Source organism: Helobdella robusta, assembly GCF_000326865.2.
Source record: "Helobdella robusta unplaced genomic scaffold HELROscaffold_62, whole genome shotgun sequence".
In the NCBI taxonomy this organism is placed as follows: Eukaryota; Metazoa; Annelida; class Clitellata; order Rhynchobdellida; family Glossiphoniidae; genus Helobdella; species Helobdella robusta.
Window position 1 is genome coordinate 787,666 of NW_008705346.1, and position 20,605 is coordinate 808,270.

At 33.3% G+C, this 20,605-nt stretch overlaps 5 protein-coding genes across 5 annotated transcripts in view; 2 read left to right on the top strand and 3 right to left on the bottom strand.

Moving 5' to 3' along the window:
• HELRODRAFT_88003 (hypothetical protein) overlaps window positions 1–562 on the bottom strand; it is a gene marked incomplete at both ends in the record, with an annotated part of 2,518 nt that extends 1,956 nt beyond the window's left edge. Inside the window, 2 exons of the mRNA XM_009029748.1 lie at window positions 33–279; window positions 527–562. Coding sequence (XP_009027996.1) covers window positions 33–279; window positions 527–562 — 283 coding nt within the window. The remainder of the gene's footprint in view (window positions 1–32; window positions 280–526) is intronic.
• Window positions 563–1,066: 504 nt separating this feature from the next.
• On the top strand, window positions 1,067–10,017 carry HELRODRAFT_193914 (hypothetical protein; the record flags this gene model as incomplete). The annotated part of the gene is made up of 23 exons (XM_009029840.1): window positions 1,067–1,121; window positions 1,468–1,616; window positions 1,719–1,808; window positions 1,917–2,024; window positions 2,139–2,243; window positions 2,435–2,534; window positions 2,854–2,972; window positions 3,296–3,731; window positions 3,906–4,096; window positions 4,264–4,452; window positions 4,546–4,656; window positions 4,819–4,915; window positions 4,993–5,074; window positions 5,270–5,348; window positions 5,533–5,652; window positions 5,968–6,100; window positions 6,334–6,488; window positions 6,985–7,076; window positions 7,217–7,478; window positions 7,583–7,669; window positions 7,927–8,007; window positions 8,384–8,659; window positions 8,857–10,017. The coding sequence occupies 23 exons, from the start codon at window positions 1,067–1,069 to the stop codon at window positions 8,938–8,940; spliced, it is 3,201 nt and encodes a 1,066-aa protein (XP_009028088.1). The 3' UTR covers window positions 8,941–10,017.
• Window positions 10,018–12,963: 2,946 nt separating this feature from the next.
• Window positions 12,964–13,128, bottom strand: HELRODRAFT_148167 (hypothetical protein; the record flags this gene model as incomplete). The annotated part of the gene is made up of 1 exon (XM_009029841.1): window positions 12,964–13,128. A coding segment is annotated over one exon (165 nt), but the record flags the coding sequence as incomplete, so codon positions are not given.
• Window positions 13,129–16,348: 3,220 nt separating this feature from the next.
• HELRODRAFT_180544 (hypothetical protein) lies at window positions 16,349–16,747 on the top strand (the record flags this gene model as incomplete). The annotated part of the gene is made up of 1 exon (XM_009029842.1): window positions 16,349–16,747. The coding sequence occupies one exon, from the start codon at window positions 16,349–16,351 to the stop codon at window positions 16,745–16,747; it is 399 nt and encodes a 132-aa protein (XP_009028090.1).
• Window positions 16,748–19,306: 2,559 nt separating this feature from the next.
• HELRODRAFT_180545 (hypothetical protein) overlaps window positions 19,307–20,605 on the bottom strand; it is a gene marked incomplete at both ends in the record, with an annotated part of 5,852 nt that continues 4,553 nt past the window's right edge. The window contains one exon of the mRNA XM_009029843.1: window positions 19,307–19,359. Within this exon, the coding sequence (XP_009028091.1) occupies window positions 19,307–19,359 (53 nt within the window). The remainder of the gene's footprint in view (window positions 19,360–20,605) is intronic.

Below are 20,605 nucleotides of genomic sequence, written 5' to 3' on the forward strand. Positions count from 1 at the left end.
CCTCAGCCCCAACCAGAGTTGGCCAGCTAAACTATCCTGTAATACGTCATCGGGGAATTTGACCCTATAGTCTCTCCTGGCTCTAGAATTAGGAATAACCTCTGTCATAATTTGTTCAATGATTGACAGGACTGAGTCCTGATGCTGTCGTAGTTGATTTACTAAAATGGCACATCTCTCTGGCTCTTTGCGGCCGTCGAAACTATCTAACTCTGAGGCTACAGAGTTTAGTTCTTCATCTGCAAAATAGAATTTTGCCAGAAGTGCTGTGTCAGTTTTCTGTGGTTTTATTGGAGTAAAGTAAATAAAATTAATTAAAATTTTAAATTAGATAGAAAACTGATAATCACTAATCCAAAATTTTACTAAAAACTGGTTTTAGGGGAAAAAAAGATCAGTCATCATAATCAATGGCTCCTAGGGCAATCCCATCATTTAAAACTTAAAACTTAAAAGTCAAAACAAAACAAAACACTGACTAAAACAGCTTGTATGAAAATTAAAAATATAAAAATTAATGATCAACCTTTGGTTTGAAAATCCATTTTCTTATTGAATTCATTTTTTATTATTAAATTACAAATATTACAATTAATTTCTAGAATTATCTAAAATAAAGAAATAACTTTTAATTACTCACCCAGTATTTATTTTTTAATTAATGATTGTGAAATTAAATTGATGTTACACAAATGCAATTCTGAATAGTGTAAATGGTACTTTTAATATTAGTAAAAAACGTAAAAATTACACTTTTTTTAACATTTATCTATAATTTAGTAATTTTATTTGCATAATAATACAAAATTAAATACAAATTTGTATTAAGTTAATCAAAAATTGTTTAAAAACTAAAAATTTAAATAGTTAAATTTGTCTAACCCTAATCTACCGTAAATGACGTATACGTGCGCGCACTTGTTTAAATGTTTATGAATGAGCGAAAAAGTGAAACCTTTTTTACACTAATTAAAGAAATTTGTTTTTAATTTAATTAAACATTTAATTTATTTAATTAAATATATATTAATTAAATCACGTAATGGATTCTTGCGTTAGCCCCACGATGTCTGTTGACGCAAGTCATTTAATATCCTCAACTAAATCTTTGTCTGATTCAGGTTTGTGGATTTTTTAGTGTAGATTAGAGTAGGGAAACATTAGAGTCGGCCAGACACCAAATTTAATTAATTTTTTATCTATTTTATAGAAAACCACAAGTTTGTTGTTATTGGGCAAAGGTTAGCTAACCACACTGCATTGAAAAACGCTTTGAAAGTAATTTTTCTCGTTTCAAATTGAAAATTAAAAAAAAAAATATTTTGAAATTATTTATGTTAAATAATGAATAGTAATGAAATATCTAAAAAAAAAAATAAATCACCAAACTTTGATTTCTATCTTATAAAGTGTAAAACCTGTAAATTTTCCCTCCCCAACCAACCAAATAGAATTATAACATACCAGCCATATTCTCAGACACCGGATTAGAACTAATTAACGACCAAGACGCCATATTTATCCTAGAAAACTTTGAAGGCAGTATATTCAGCCAACTTCACCAACATGACTGCAGAATAGTTGGACCCACTGTTGTCATCCAGGCGTCTGATAAAGTAGATATTTTGCATCTTTTTTTGTAATTTATTTTATAATTCCACTTAATATTATTTGTTTTATTTTTCTTATTATTGTTCTTCTTATTATTATTATTCCAGATACTTCCGTATAGGCCGCGACCTCTATACTGCACTTCTATGGAACAGCTAACAATATGCTTTAATAAAGACACGTCAAGAAATGAACTAGTTTGTGGCAATGAGGATAATGATTGTTATGATGATGTTGATGATGATGATTATCAGAGATGATAATGATGATAGCCATTTAAATTATTATTATTTTTCCCCACTAAGATAACCCTGGCCAACTTAGCCCACTACATGGGTGCCAGTATAAAAAAAGACATGAGTTCAAAGGTCACACACCTCGTGGCATGGAAATCCGGAGGTCAGAAGTACAAGGTCAAGTTTTTGTCAGATTTATTTCAATCCTTTTATTCATCAATATAGATTTTTTTTTGTTATTTATTTATCAAATAAAATTATTTTTCTTAAAAAAATCACGTCATTCTGTAGATGGCGCTAAGCATGGGGATAAGAATAATGACGAATGATTGGGTCTATGCCTGCTGGAAGATGAGAGACGATGTTGAGTTTAAAGCTTCTAACTCAGATGTCATCGTTAGTTTTGTCCATTTTTCATTTATTTATTTGTTTCTATGTCCATCCGTCTAACCACCTTTTTGATCATCTATCCATCTATGTTTTTATCTATCTATCTATCTATCTATCCATCTATCTATCTTTTTATCTATCTATCTATCCATCTATCTATCTATCATATATTATATTATTAATTATTTCTGCACCAGGCCAAATACAAGTGGGAGCCATTTAAGCATTGCATTCTATCATTCCATGGTTTCAATAAGGAAGAGATATCTAATTTTGAAGAACTTACCAACGCTAATGGTAATTAGTTAATTAGTTAATTAATTGATTGTTGGATGGATGGATAGATAGATTAATGGATGAATGGATGGATAGATTTATGGATGGATGGATGGATGGATAGATTTATGGATAGATGGATAGATAGATAGATAGTTAGATAGATAGATAGATAGATAGATAGATAGATAGATAGATAGATAGATAGATAGATAGATAGATAGATAGATAGATAGATAGATAGATTGTGTATCCTATTACCAGCAATATGCTGATGATACTGATGATGATGGTAATGGTGATAATGATAATGATGCCAATCCATCATTCTCAACACCAGGTGGCCAGATAGCCGTTGTTGGCTCTCCCAACTGCACTCACCTAATTGTAAATGAGAAGAAGATCACAAATATTGATTCCATTGAGATCGTCGGGGAAGTACACATTGTCATTCCTGCAGTACGTCTTGCGTATTATTTGTATATACAGCGTATTTTATGTATACATTATGTATTTTATGTATACATTATGTATTTTATGTATACATTATGTATTTTATGTGTACATTCCGTATTTTATGTATACAATACATATTTTATGTATACAATGTGTATTTTATGTGATTGATACACTATGTGATTTTTGCATACATTTAGTAGCACATCTGTGTAAGGCACTTAAGAGAAATATTGTTATACTAAATATTCATGACTTATTCAAATTACCATTACATTACTAATAGTTAATACCTTCAATTTCAAGTTTGTTTTTTGTGTTGACAGTGGTTCTGGGCTAGCATACAGATGGAGGCCTGTGCAGACGAGACCCTCTACCAGTTTCGAGCCCCTACCAACGACGAAAACAATCGACGGACCTCCTCTAATCGCCTAATTCTATCCAGTAATTCGACCTCAGGTACCACTGCAACTACTCCTAGGTCAAGGTTAGGTACGTTTTCGTCGAAAGTGGCCACACCGCTGACGCACTCGAGCAAGTCCAGTAAGAGAAGAAGGTTACAGGAAAACTTGGCTCACCTGGCGAACGAGGGTGAAGTTAGTTGTAGCTTCGTCGGGGCCGATAAAGTTGCAAGTGGTGATTTTGCTCTGCCTAACTTGATTAGGAATAATAATGTTGATGGTGGTGGTGGTGGTGGCTCTGGGGTAGTTTTTAACGGTGGGAAGAAGAATGGCCAGACGTTTGATGCTGTTGTATTGCAAGGTTTCTACGTTTTTATTAGTTTTTTGTATTCGTTTTTCGAATTTTTACGATTTCAGCGAGAAAATTTTCACAACTGTGTGATGGTTTTTAAGTTCAAACTTAAAAAGAAATTATTACTTTTCTGATTCATTTCTTCAACAACAACAACGAAATTGTTCTCCTACTGCCAAACAGATATAAACAACACCAAAGACATCTCAAAGTCTCCGCAGACAGCAGCAACAATAACAACAAACACATCAGCAACATCACTTAGACAAACACAACAACAGCATCAACAACAACTAACTTCTCGTCAACATACAATTATGGAGTTACTCCAGACAGAAACGAATTACGTTGCTATATTATCTACAATCCTAAAAGTTTGTTTCCTTCTGTATGCTTATGCTGCTTGTCTGTTTGTTTGTTTCTTTGTTTGAATATGTGTACATTATTCTCGTTAAGTTTAATTTTTATTGATTTTCCCAAAAGACTATAAATAAACCAGCCAATCAATCAATCAATTGAAAAACCATTCCCCAACGAAAAGATTTTCAAAGAGGAGATAGAGCGACCGGATCAGGCTGGAGGTCCAATACTGGATCAACAGGAGTCTAAAAATATCTTCGGGGGAATCCCGCCTATCTGTGAGATACACCTGCAAATAAAATCGGAGATTAGTAAAATCGTGCAGAACTGGTCGGATGAGTTGTTCGTTGGAGATGTCTTCCTAAAGCATGTTAGTCAAGTTGTATTATTATTATTATTAGTGTTGTTATTATTATTATTATTATTAGTGTTGTTATTATTATTATTATTTGTTTATTTCCAGGCGGATTCGTTCATAAAATGTTATCCAGTCTTTGTTAATTACTTCGAGAAGACCAAAGAGTTGATAAATAAGTACGATAAATGTAAACCGAGGTTCCATGCTTTTCTAAAGGTCTGCTGCTGCTGCTGTTGCTGTTGTTGTTGTCGTTATTCGGATCATTATTATGATATTTGATTGATTGGTTGATAGATTGATTGATTGATTGATTGATTGATTGATTGATTGATTGATTGATTGATTGATTGATTGATTGATTGATTGATTGATTGACAGTTATGTCAGGACAAGCCAGAGTGTGGAAGACAATCTCTTGTTGAATTGATGATAAGGCCTGTTCAGAGGCTGCCAAGTGTTCTGCTACTGCTAAGAGGTTGCTGCTACACACATACACAAACACATGCATACATATACACACACACGCTCATTCATACATACACGCATACACAGACATACTGAAGAGAACAGACAAAAATCATGCTGATCATACCAAACTAGAAAAAGCAATCACAGTTCTAGAAGAAGTTATGACGTACGTATGGGATGTTGAAGAGGATGTTTTTGATGGTGATATGATGACGATGATAATGACGAAGATATAATTCGGCGATATTATTTTGTTGATGATGAGATAAGATAATGATGACGATGATGGCGACGACGATGATGATGATGATGATTACGATGATGATGATGATGATGATGACGACGATGATGATGATGATAGGCACATAAACGAAGACAAACGAAAAGCAGATGGTCACCAAACTATGTTTGACATCATCAACAGCATCGAAAACTGTCCTGTAAGATGATGATGATTGTGATTGTGATGGTGATACGTACATACATACATTCATGCATGCATACATACATACATACATACATGTTTGACGGTTCAGTGTCACTCATCATGTTTTGGTTTTAACATACATGCATACATACATACATAATACATACATACATACATACATACATACATACATTCAGCCTAACTTACTATCTGCCCACCGTACATTCATCTGCAATGTTAACGTCATGGAAGTCGGCGATACACTACACAAGAAAGGGGAATTACTAACTTTATTCATATTTTCTGATAGTCTTGAGGTGGTTCTCTCTTTCGTTCATTCATTTTTTCTTCGTTTATTCATTTTTTCGTTCATTCATTTCTTTCTTCATTTGTTCATTTTTTCGTTTATTCATTCATTCCTTATAACGAAAAAGTTTTTCAGTCAGATTGATTTAGGATTTGCAAAAACTAATTGAAACAGTACCAATTTGTTTATTCGTTCATTCATTCATTCATCTGTTCCTTCATCTGTTCATTCATTCATCCGTTCATTAGATGGTTCACTCATTCATTCAGTGGTTCGTCATTCATTCATTAGTTTACCCATTCACTTGCTCACTCAATCCGTAAAGATTTGCAAGAAGAGATTGAAAGCACTAAACTCGAAGAGCCCTGGAGTTGGCAAGGGGCAGAAATGTTACAAGCACCTGACCATGCTCTCCTTCCTTAGTATCAAGAGAGTCATCAACGTCATCGAAACTAATGGTCGGTCGGTTGGTTGGTTGATTGGGTGATTGATTGGGTTATTGATTGATTGATATTGATTGATTGATATTAATTGATCGATATTGATTGATTGATATTGATTGATTGATAGATTGGTGACAATAAATAAGGCAGATCTATTTGATCTACCAATCTGACCAAACATTTTGATCAGCCAATCAACAAAACCAGACCAATCAATCCCATCAACCAATCATCATCATCCTCCATAGAATTTCGTCACATATTTGGCCTGATAATAAAAAAGATAGAAGATAAAGAAGAGAAGTTACTAACCTTCTCACTAAACGATCCCAATGTTACAAAGGTTGAGTTCTTAACCATGCTTAGTAAGAGCATATGCAATGCATCTTGCAGGGCTGATTATGTGAGTTGTTGCTTGGTGTTGCTGATGAAGATGATGGTGTGGTTGTCGATGATGATGAAGATGATGGTGTTGTTGTTGATGACGAAGATGATGGTGTTGTTGTTGATGACGAAGATGATGGTGTTGTTGTTGATGACGAAGATGATGGTGTTGTTGTTGATGACGAAGATGATGGTGTTGTTGTTGATGACGAAGATGATGGTGTTGTTGTTGATGATGAAGATGATGATGATGTTGTTGATGACGAAGATGATGATGTTGTTGTTGATGACGAAGATGATGGTGTTGTTGTTGATGACGAAGATGATGGTGTTGTTGTTGATGATGAAGATGATGATGATGTTGTTGATGACGAAGATGATGATGTTGTTGTTGATGACGAAGATGATGGTGTTGTTGTTGATGACGAAGATGATGATGTTGTTGTTGATGACGAAGATGATGGTGTTGTTGATGACGAAGATGGCTGATGAAGAATATTTCATTACCTGTGAAGGAGACGTTGATAGCGAGTTGTGATGCCTCCGTGCTTAACCTCGATTCGTCTGATCTGTTTGGGTATAATTCATTATCTAGGGTGGCTAATAAGTTAGTTGATGGATTGGTTGGTTGGTTGAGTGCGTGACGGATTGATTGTTTGACTGACTAGCTGATTGATTGATTGGCTGTGATTGATTGATTGATTGACTGTGATTGATCGATTGATTGATTGACGACGACAACCACAGATTCACAAAACGCGTGAGTCGTGCCTTCTCTCTCAACAAGTCGCCGACGAGCAGCTCGCTACGCAGCATCAGCAGCATGTCGCACATTGCTGGCTCGGCCACGGCTATCAACATCATGGGGAACGCGGCGTCGGACGACTTCTCCAGCGACAACTTCAACGACGCCGGTAGTAGTAGCAGCAGTTATGGCGGAAATGCCGGGTCGTCGCTGGCTTCTGTTACTCCTCTTGGAAGCGCTTCTTCTGGATTGAATGATGATTGGGTTGGCTGGGGTGGGGATACATACATACAAACATACATACATACACACACACACACACACATACATACATACATACATACATTTGATACCAAAATTATTTACAGAATGATTTTGACTCGAGGTCATTCTACATGGACCAGACAGTGATAGATGCTAGTGAGCTACAACAACGGAGAAGGGAAACATTGGCGGTATGCTGTGTGTGTGTGTGTGTGCTTGTTTGTGTGTTTCTTTTTTGAATTGTATATTTTTGTCTGATGTACGTACGTTGATTAATTTAAAAGTTTCTACTTTTTTCATCTTTTGTTGTTTTTTCATTTCGTCATTCATTCAATTATTTTTTCTATCAATATGTTCATTCATTCATTCATTTATTTGTTCATTCATTAATTCATCCATTCATTCATTAATTCATCCTTTCATTCATGACTGCCTAACGACGAACCAGACGCCAACATCTGCATGTCTGTCTGCAACAATATGCGTTCCTATCACATCTCCAGAGAAAAAAAATAAAAATATACCACAGGTCTTACACACACACACGCACACACTGATAAAACTAGTTAAGTCCCATTCCTATACATTCTTTTCTCAAGGCACATCTTAGTTAAGGACTGCACTTTCTATATGTAAATCCGTATTTCATGGATTTTATGGGTTTCTTCTACTGTATTATGTATAATAATTTTGGCGTTTAATTTGTTTGTTTAATTGTTTGTTTGTTCAATTGTTTGTTTGCTCATTTGTTTGTTTTATTGTTTGTTTGTTTGTATGGCAATTCTTTCTTTCAGGTGCACACATTTTTTTATTTAATTTCATAACTAGAGGCACTACTCAATTATAACAAAATACAAAACAATAAAAATGATAATAGAAGCAAAATTGTAATCCGAAATTTGTAGCAAAGCGTAGACAACCTATCCACATTGTATGCCACTCCGAGACTGACCAGGCACACCCAAGCCCCTGCCCCATCATCTTCCTCTACTTCTCTGGCCAATAAGGGCAAGAGATTGTCTTCCTTATTCTCCATGGGTGGGGCTTGGTCTTCCAATCAGAAGCTGAATACGTCGAGAGGTGCGCCGTCTTCGTCCAATCAGAGGCTGAATACGTCGAGAGGGGCGGCGTCTAATTTGATGTCGTCGTCCAATCAATCGTTGAGAAAGGATGTTAAAAATGTTGGTTGGTGGGTTGATTGAATGGTAGCTGAAATGTTGATTGATTGGTTGAAGTGTTGATTGGTTGTGGTTGGTTGAAATGTTGAATAATTGGTCGGTTTAATGAACTTCAGCTTTTAATTATTCTACCTTGGTTAGGTTAACATCACGAGATGATGACGACAGCTAAATTGTTTATAACTTTAATTTTTATCCAGAACCCTTCTTCAGCAGCAGCAGCAGAACCAAGGCCAATATCTTTAACGAGATTTGATAAGAAGCACATGGAATATAGAGTCTAGTAGCCCATTCATCATCATCATCATCATTATTATTATTATTACTATTATTTATTATTATAATAATAATTATTATTATTATTAATTCTACTATATCAAATCAATTGTCGTTTTTTTTTACCTGCTCGATATCTACATTTGTTATAGCCATTATTGGCATTGTTGCCATTTTTTATTACTATAGTTGATATTATTATCAATTTATTCTTATTCTCCTTCTTATTATTATTAATTGTTGAATCATGGAAGTAAAACACGGCTTTCAAATTTATTTATTTATATTTTATTTATAGCCCAAACAAAACATCGATTGTATATACGCCCTATATATATATATATATATATATATATATATATATATATCTTTGTATATATATATACATACATGTATATTCAAATACCCATTTAACATATTGTAATTAGCAGCTATATGTATTAGCCCATATTTTAACATATTATAATTAGCTGCCTTATTCAAATTTCCATCCTATTTTGCATGTGATTATATACACCTATATATGCATATTTATTGTTAATCTATTTATATTCATGACATTAATCGAAAAATCACATATATATATATATATACATATATATATATAGCAAAGATATTTATTACTGAATAATTTTATTTATCGTTGGAATATGCGTATAAATTAAATATTTTCAAACTTGTGTTTTCAGCAATTTTATTATTATTATTGTTGTTGTTGTTGTTTATTATTAATTATTAATATTATTTGTATTATTATTTGTTATTATTACAACAACAAGACACTATAGCTCATATATTCCACGTATATCAAATTTTTTCAATAAAGTATGAATGAATGGTTAAATTTAGTTAAATCAATTAAGTATGCATGTATGTGTGGGTTTCTTTGTGTTTGTATGTGTCAATATTCGTATGTCTGTCTGTGTGTGTGTGCGTGTGCGCGTGTGTCTACGACTACATAATCGTGTGATGGATGTATAAGTGAATTTACACATTAAAATACCTCATTACATAAAATTAGATACCGCATTTGCGAGTACGATTATACAAGGTTAACAATTTATGAAAAAAAATACGTATCCTTATGTGTGTTCGTGTTCATGTGTCTGTGTGTGTGTGTTCGTGTTCATGTGTCTGTGTGTGTGTGTGTTTGATAGAGACGCACCGAATGTTAGCCTAGAAAAATTGACGATCGTTTTATACCATTTCCGTTTACGTCATCACTTTTTTGGATTCCAGAACGATAACTGTTGAATGTTATTAGCTGGAAATCTATTTTGACCGTCATAGGGGTTAACACACGTGAATGTAAAGAAGAAACATGTGAATTTGAACAAGAAAGGTGTGAATTTGAAGAAGATACATGTGAATTGGAACAAGAAACATGTGAATTTGAAGAAAAGATAGAATATTATCTCGACAACGAACTGTTGTAGAATGTAGAGAACAATCGTCTACCGCCAATCGCTCAATAGCTAGTTTTTCATCCTGAAAAATGAAATTGTTTTGGATCGACTAACCATTCGGTTCGTCTCTAATGTATAGCATCGATACATTTTTATACAATAATATTAATACAATCAACAATGAGTTTCATAGTAGAAAAAAGTACAATCGATGGAAAAATAAAGTAACATTCATTGTATTGTGCAGTACATATGTGTGTGTATATATATGTGTGTGCCTGTGTTTGTATGTGTATGTGTGTGCTTGTATGTAAGTGTGTACGATAGTATGTTTGATACATAAAATATACTACAATTATTATTTTACAATACTGAAAGAAGAGTACTAAACAAATAGTAAGTTTATAATGCACACACACACATATATAATATATGTTATATATATTTTTTCATACATGTTGTATATATATATGTGTGTGTATATATTTATATATATATATATATATCAGCAAATGTTTTCTATCAACATTGACTGCACACAAACTACATCAGGTATGGGTAGGAATGATGATGATGATGACGAGGATGATGATGATGACAATGATGATGACGAATTCTTATCACTTGCATTAATAACTTTATAATTATGGTTGTTTTTATTTATACCGCCGTTATTAACGCTGTTACCAATGGTGAAACTGTTGCCAGTAGTATTAGCAGCAGCAGCTGTAGTAGCAGCTGTAGTAGTAGTAGCTGGGGCGGTAACTTCATGATTGATGGTGGACATCATCTTCTGCCTCACTTCTCTGATTTTCAACTGGAGGTGATTTCTCGATGGGAATAAGTCGAGGTGACGTAACTGGAATGAGACCGTCACTTCCGCTGTTGTTTGTTGTTGTTGTTGTTTGTGGTTCGTGATGTTGTTGGATTATTGTTGTTGTTGTTTTTCATTTAGTAAAAGCTATGTATTTAGCTGTATTTCTAGTTAAGAAAATATTATTCGTTCGTTAATTCATTCGTTTGTTCTTTCATTCATTCGTTTGTTCATTAATTAATTGATTGATTACTCCTATCATTCATTCATTCGTTCGTTTATTCCTTCATTCATTCATTCATTAATTTATTCATTCATCCAATAGATCATTAATTCCAACAAACCAACTAAACTCACAGGATGGAAACCACCCGTGTTCTAAGAAAAGTTGCGCCACGCAATTTCTTCTCCGATCGATGACGTATTTTGATGACGTCATCATTAATTGTTGATGTTTTTGTTGTTGTTTTTTGTCAATTTCGTAGTTTGTGGTGTCTATGTTGTTTGTGTTTTTGATGTTGTCTGCGCTAGTGTCGTTGTCGTCGTCGTTGTTGTTGTTGTTGTTTATACCTTTGACGTCATTATCATATTTACAATAATCATCATCGTCATAAGAATCGATTGAAATGATCCTCAAGTGGTTGTCAAAATTGTTTTGATGTAATAGTGTAATTGTTGTCGACAATTTGTTGTCGTTGTTGTTGGTGTTGTTGATGTCTTTGGTTTTGTTTATTTTGAAAACCGGTAAAATGTAATGTAAAAATGTTATTGAAAATTTGTTGTTGCTGGTGGTGTTGTTAATGTTGTTGTTGTTGCCATTTAGGATGTTGTTGTTTGCAAACATTTCATTTTCATCAATACTATTATCATCATCGTGAAATTTATTGACATCAGCATCATCGTCAGCAGGATCATTATCACCATCAGTTTTATTATCATCATCACCCGCATCATCATCATCATAATTATCAACATTAATATTTTTGTTAACTTTATCATCGATATCATCACTATTATTATTATTATTGTTGTTGTTATTATTATTAGTAGTATTAGTTGTTGAAGTAGTGGTGGTGGTAGTAGTTGCAGAAGTAGTAGTAGTTAAAGTAGTATTGGTAGGAAGATTTTTTTTAATGTTAACGATAATGCTACTTTTTACGTTATTGTTGACGTTGTTGTTGTTGTTGATGATGTTGATGATGTTGTTGTTGATGTTGTTGATGTTTGACATCCAAAATCTATCATCTATAGCTTTTTTCGACGTAGTTTCTGTTGATGTTGCGGTTGCTGTTGTTGTTAAAATTGCTTCGAGTGTTTTAGCGGGGGGTTTAGTCGTTGTTATAGTTGTTGTTTTATTGTTATTATTGTTGTTGTTGTTGCTGTCATTATTATTTTTGTTGATTGTATCTTTGTCATCAATGTTACAAATCCTCCCGCCATCGTCAACATCGTCAAAGTTCAGCCGTGCTCTCGAACCAGTGTTCAACGAATCTACCTGATCAATTTGAAATTCAGCAACATTATCTCTACAGCCACCACTGCCACCAACGTTTTCAACGCCGCCACAGTTACTACCGCTTGACCACCGCCAATTCGGGTGTTTCTTGAAATGGGCCTCTTTCACCTTGGAATAAATGAACAAGCAGCTAGGCAAACGAACAAAATAGGCAAGCAAATGAACTAATGCGTTATTTCAAAAGAAACTCTCTCTTTCACTAGAAACATCTCTTCTGAGAAAACATCATAAGCAAAACCATTAAAAAAAACCCGTCTTGAAATCGCCCCTTCGTCAAAAATACCTTGAGGGCCAAGTCATGGTACCTCTGTTTGTCATCATTGCACAGGGCGTACCACCACTCTCCAAGTATTTTGCTGACCGTGCGGTTGTCTTGGTTGGGGTACTTTTGGTGGACCTCAGCCCTGTGGTTCTTACTGAACAGCATGAATGCGTTCATCGGACGCCTTATGTATGCACTCTGTGTGAGTTTGTACGTGTGTGTGTGTGTGGATGTGCGTGTACATACACACACATACTACACACTCACATACACACACACACACGCGTTCAAACTTATATAAACAAACAACCAACAATATTGCTTACGCTTCTAGCCAGGTATACATTTTCCTTCAGATTATTATTAATTTTATTTTTATAATTTATATTATTATTCAGTTTGGTGCGTTTCAGAGATGAGTGACAGACTTCCATGTCGTTTGTGTAACCTTTGACCTTTGGCACATCATCTGTATGTGTGTATGTACAGGTATGTATATATGTATCTATGTGTGTTTGTATGAATGTGGGTGTATGTATGTGTATGTATATGTGTGTGTTTGTGTGTGTAAGAGTGTGTGTGTGTGTATACGGCAGACGTTTTGTACATGTTTTGAAATACATATGTTCCGACTATTCAGGTCGAAAAATTGAAATATAAACCAAGAAAAATAACAAAAGAAAATAAGGTAGGTATCAATTGATGCTTGTGTGCTTGTACGCGTATGTGCGTGTGTGAATGTATATACATGTGATAATGTATACACACACACACACACACAATTGAATTGAATTGAATTTCATTCATCCATAAACATACGCATACAAGTTTTCACTTAGACACAAACAAACCAAACATACATACACAAACACATACATATACACACACATACATATACACACACATACACACACAAACAAACGTACATACACGCATACACACATACACATTTCTTAGCTGCAGGTATCACATAGCATCACGTTCCCTCTCTTCCTTATCATGTTTCCATCAGGTTGTACAATGGCTTTTATTGTGTCTATTCAGATAGTTGCACGTACAATATATTTACACGTACACACATACATGCACACATATGCACATAAACACATACATACACGTATATAATATGCATGCATACATACATACATACATACATACATACGAAACGAAACGAAACGAAATTTTATACATACATACATACGTACGTACGTACATACATACATACATACATACATACATACATACATACATACATACATACATACATACATACATACACACAATCAAACAAACACACATTGACATATAGTTATATACACATACTTGAATACATGTACTTATACACATATGCATACAGAAGAAACATACATACATACATACAAACAAACATACATACAAAAGTACGCACCTATTTGTATGTATGTTTGTTTGTTTGTATGTATGTATGTAGGTTTGTATGTTTTTGTAGATACATTTTGATGGCGTGATGTTTTGATGTTACTGGAATGAATGGTAGGGATATTATGGATTTCCACATCATTATTTTTTTTGTTCTATTCTGTTCTTTTGTTATTATTCCTATGTATCATTGTTAAAATTATTTTAATTTATTTTTATTGTTGTTGTTGTTGACGTTGCTATTGTTGTTGCTGATATTTTTGATTCTGTAGGTGTATGTATGTGTGTGTGTGTCTGTGTGTGTGTGTGATGTGCGCGTGCGTGTGTGATGTGTGTGCGTGTGTGTGTTCTTTACTAAACAAGAAAAAGAAAGAGAGAATGATGATGGTGATGATGATGGTGATATGATAAAAATTATTCCGTATTTCTAAAAAGAAAACGCTATAAATTAAGATTGTAATTGGCGATGATGATGATGAAGATGATTGTAGTAGTAAAAGTAGTAGTTGTAGTAGTAGTTGTTGTTGTTTTTGTTGTTGAAGTAGTAGTGATGATGATGATGATGATGACGACGGCAGTAATGATGATAATGATCAAAGATTTTAAATTTTATTGTCGTCTTAATAATCATATCGCAACAACTACTATTATTGTTAACAATAATATTATGATTATTTATTATTATTTAGTGATTATTATTATTTTTATTATTATTAATTGTTTTTATTATTATTATTAATTGTTGTTATTATTATTATTATTACAAACGTTTCTAAAAATAGATCGGAATAAAGAGATAAACGCATTGATAATGGTAGAGAATGATTGCTTTCACAAGCAAAAAACCATTAACAAGGAAATAAAAATGTATATATATATTATTATATAAAAATATATATTCATATATAAAATTATATATTTATATAATTATATATATATAATTATATATTTATATGATTAAACATATTTATATATATTTGTCGTAGTTTTTTTATTGCCATTTACAAAGAAGAATATATCTTTTTATTGTGCTAGGAGTCTTTTCTTTGAGTCTTACGTCATAAAATTATATGGAAATAAAATAAAAATAATATTATTAATATGGTTATAATTATGAATAATTATGATAATAATAATAAAGATAATAATAATAATAATAGATACAATGATAATAAAAACAATAATAATAATAATAACCATCATCACAGTTGATGAAGATTGTTACTATTTCATAGTAGACTTGCTGGTACCGCTATAGAATTTGAGGTGGTTGCGATAATGATGATGATGACGACGACGATGATAATGATGATGATGATACCGACAACGATGATGATGATGATGACGACGAGGATGATAATGATGATGATGATACCGACAACGATGATGATGATGATGATGACATCATATATAATTACTATACACATTCATTCATCCTTCTATCCACACACAGACACACACACACAAACACACACACACAAACACATACATACATATAAATAATTTATGAGTTTATTATACAGCCGTAAGATTACATGAAATTTTTATTACCAAGTTATATCAACGTTTCTTATCTTCCTTATAAAACAATGCATCTTATCATACCTACATACATAAATACATACATACATACATACATACATACATACATACATACATACATGCATACATACAAACAAACATACATACATACGTATATAACATACATATACGCATACATACCTCTAACATACATAACATACATAATTAACATACATATATACACACATACCTCTAAATAAAGCCAGATTGATGGCGGTTAAAAGCGACTTGGGTTCTGCGGGGTTGGGGCAGTACCCAGCACTGCTTGCGGCACTAGACTTGACAACGCCTCTATCAGAGTCAGTCTATGCTTAAGATTGGGATTACCAGTGGTTTTTTCGGAGTAAAGATGTCTGTGCGGAGCCGATGTTTCTCCTTTGGGCTATCATGGCCTTTCATGTAAGTTGGGATCCGGCACAGGCAGGCTAAGCATTCAGCAATGAATGATTATCTGATTAGAATTTTCCAAAAAGCTAATCTACTAGCCATAAAAAAGCCTTCCGGTCTGATCCCGGATAGGAATATTAGACCAGATAGATACACACTAGCCCCATGGTCTGATGGTCGTTGTCTGATGTGGCACGTGACGTTCCCACATACTTTGGCAGATAGGCATATCAGCAATACTTTGTTGGGAGCTGGTACCGCCGCCATAAGTGCAGATGATTTTAAAAATTCCAAATATGTTGATCCGCTGAATGGCGGCCCAAGATTGTTTGTCCCGGTTTGCGTTGGAGCGTTTGGTCCAATTGGTAAGGTCACACAACAATTTTTTGACAATATCAGTGCTAGAATAAGCGAAGTGTCAGGCGATCCAAACTATAACATATATATATAAAACAAAATATTTCTTAATTATTACAAGAATTTAATTTTTTTGTATATTAGAAAATATTGCCAAATGCCCGGCTGCGCGAGATCCTAGGTGTATGTATGTTTGTTTGTTTGTTTCCCTGGTTGGTTGGTTGGTCGTTCGTTTGTTTGTTTGTATAAATATATATATATATATATATATATATATATATTTATATATATATATTTATTTATATATATATATATATATATATATATTTATATATATATATTTATTTATATATATATATATATATATATATATATATATTCAGCTTATATATATATATATAATATACAAATGCGGCAAATATTAAACAAATAAATAAATCATATATAAACGAAATTTGTGTGTATGATTGTTTTGTATGTATGTATGCCTGTATGTATGTACGGTTATATGTATATATGCATCTTTCTAACTATCCGTTGTATGCGTTCAAATCAATTGTGTATATCCATTAATCATTTTTGTAAGGTAGGTAGGTATGATAGTTTAGAAAAAGAACAAAAAAATTTTTTTTTGAAATTTGTGTGTGTGCGTGCATGTGTGTGTGTGCGTGTGTGTGTGCGTGAGTATAAGTGTGTATATATATATATATATATATATATATATATGCGTATTGAATGATTTTGTATGTATGTATGTATGTGTATATGTAATTGTTTGGCTGTTTTAATGAATATTTTGTTAGACTGATGTCCTCTGAGTATATACGGATGTGTGTTCGTATTCACGTGTGAGTGTGTGTGTGTGTGCGTGCGTGTGTGTACGCCAGTGTACGTGTACATTTAAGCGTACACAAAATGGTATTTTCGGTATTAGTTGTGTGTATAATGAAGGGAGAGAGTCATATATCAAATGCTGGCAGGCAATGTAAATAGAAACGACCTATGCAGCATTTGCTTTTGACCTTGTCTCTGTGCACGTTTCTATGTCTGTGTGTATGTGTATGTCTGTGTGTATGTGTATGTCTGTGTGTGTATGCGTATGTGTTCATACATGTGTGTGAGTATGTGTGTGTGTGTGATTTTGGTTGTATGTAAGTATGGATGGGAGATTGTGTTTGTGGTTGGGTTGTAAGCACATTATTCGAGTTTGTTTGTGTGTTTGTTTGTATGTATGTATATATGTACGTACGTATTTTAAGACAGGTATATACACAAACGTATGTGAAGTTATTGTAGAAAAATTGTACCTAAACATGTGTATACACATATGTATATACACATATGTGTAGGTATTGTTTGCTATTTAGATACAGGAAATTTTACACAAAAAAAGATAGCCAAACAAAAAACGGTTTAAAAGAATAGATATCTTAGATACCATTATCATCAAACACGGATTCGTGCATCTATTCATGTACGTGTTTCTATGTGTGTGTGTGTGTGTGTGTGTAGGAATGTGTGTACGTGATATACAATACAATACAATACAATGCAATACAATACAATACAATGCAATACAAACATCATAATACAAATACCCTAAAGCCTAAACATACAAACTTTTGCAGCTTGACGAATAAACATTTAAATGTTTGCATGCTTTAGTGAGCAAGAAACTGATCCAGCATTATCCGCCCGGATGGCCACGTTTAATAGAGGAATGAGTGAATGAATGAATGAATAAGTGAGTGAGTGAGTGAGTGAGTGAGTGAGTGAGTGAGTGAGTGAGTGAGTGAGTGAGTGAGTGAGTGAGTGAGTGAGTGAGTGAGTGAGTGAGTGAGTGAGTGAGTGAGTGAGTGAGTGAGTGAGTGAGTGAGTGAGTGAGTGAGTGAGTGAAAAAATGAGTGAAAAAATGAGTGAATGATAGAGTGAATGAACAAACAAATGTGCGAAGGAATGAATGCATGAAAGATGAAGAGAATGGAAAAATGAAAGAGAAATAAATATTTAAAATATTTATTATTTTCACTTTTTTTATTATTATTATATTAGTATTATATTAAATTTCATTTTAATTATTAGTATTGATATTAGAAGATAATTTGTTATATATAATAACTATATTGGCTACCTACATCCATATTACATTCAAAATCTTCTGAGGTGATCCATCTTCAATATGAATGTTTGGTTGCATGTATGTGTTTTTATGTATGTATGTATGTGTATGTATGTATGTATGCTTGTTTGTTTGTATGTATGTTTATATTTTTCGTGAAAAATAGACGCGGTAAGAACGATTGAATGTCTTCATCCGAGTACGATCAATTATATTTAACAATGAATTTTCAAACGGGACTTCTTCATGTATGTATGTTTGTATGTCTGTTTGTATGTCTGTGTGTATGTTTGTATGTCTATTTGTATGTTTGTGTATATGTTTGTATGTATGTTTGTATGTATGCACGTATGTATTTATATGTATATGTGTATGTAGGCATGTTATTTGGGGATTTCAATAATTTTTTGCTGCGCTTATTTTTATTTTCTTCTTGTTGGTACTAAAAAGATATGTTTGTGTGTGTGCGTGCTAGTGTGTGTGCGTGCGTGTGCGTGCGTGCGAGTGTGTGCGTATGTCTGTGTGTTTATGTGTTTAAGTGAACAACTGCGAATCCACTTTTAATGTTGTTTGTTTGCCAGTCTTGCCTTTTCATAAAATAACATTTTCACAAATTAACCTGAAATGTTGTTGTGTTATTGGCGCTTAAATTATTTCAGGGAAGTTTGTAAATGTGACGACGACGACGATGATGTTGTTGTTGTTGCTTTTGTGATAATACTATAGTAGTAGTTGTTGTTGCTGATGATGTACTATAGTAGTAGTAGTTGTTGCTGATGTTGTTGTAGTAGTAGTTGCTGTTGTTTTAGTAGTAGTATTAGTAGTAGTAGAAGTAGTAGTAGTAGTAGTAGTAGTAGTAGTAGTAGTGGTAATAGTAGTAGTAGTGGTGGAAATAGTAGTAGTAGTGGTGGTAATAGTAGTAGTAGTGGTGGTAATAGTAGTAGTAGTGGTGGTAATAGTAGTAGTACGACAAAGAAACAACTAAAAATCATAAAACAAAAAAAAACATACCAAATTATCTTCATGCAAAATATTTGTGAAAAAATGTTAGCTGAAAAACAACTCATTCTTTATTTTTAGACCACACACACGCGCGCGCGCACACACAAAAACACACACACACAAACATACATACATTCATATATACATACATACATACATACATACTAAAATACATAAAAGCAACAAGCACAATCGCACACGTTTATAATCATTTAATTAGTTATTTATGTCAACTCATAAATAAAAAAAAATCATTTGTACACACGCATACACACACATAAATATGCACACGCACACGCACATACACTTTTACAAACAAAAACATACATTAGATCACATACATTCCAACACTCATGCACACACACACACACATCTCGATATTATACAAACCATACTCACATACACAAACACCACACACACACGCGCGCGCATACACACGCACACACACACACAAACAAACAAACACATACAGGCAGACATACCGACATATCATCCTCTTCAATTATCCAAGTTAATTGCAAATGAAGGTAACACTAAGAGTTTGTTCGGTGGTTGCATAACAACAACATTTACAACAACAACAACAACAACAAATAATCGTAATAACAACAACAATAATAATAATAACAATAACATTAATTATAAGAACAACAACAGCAATAAGAGAAACAACAACAATAATAACATGCAAATAAGACATGGGCATCGTCAACAACAACAACTTTCCCCAACATCATTATCAGCACCAACAACAACAACAACAACATCATCATCATGAACGTATTCAACAAAACATCCTCATCATCATCATGCATCCTCAACAACAACAAC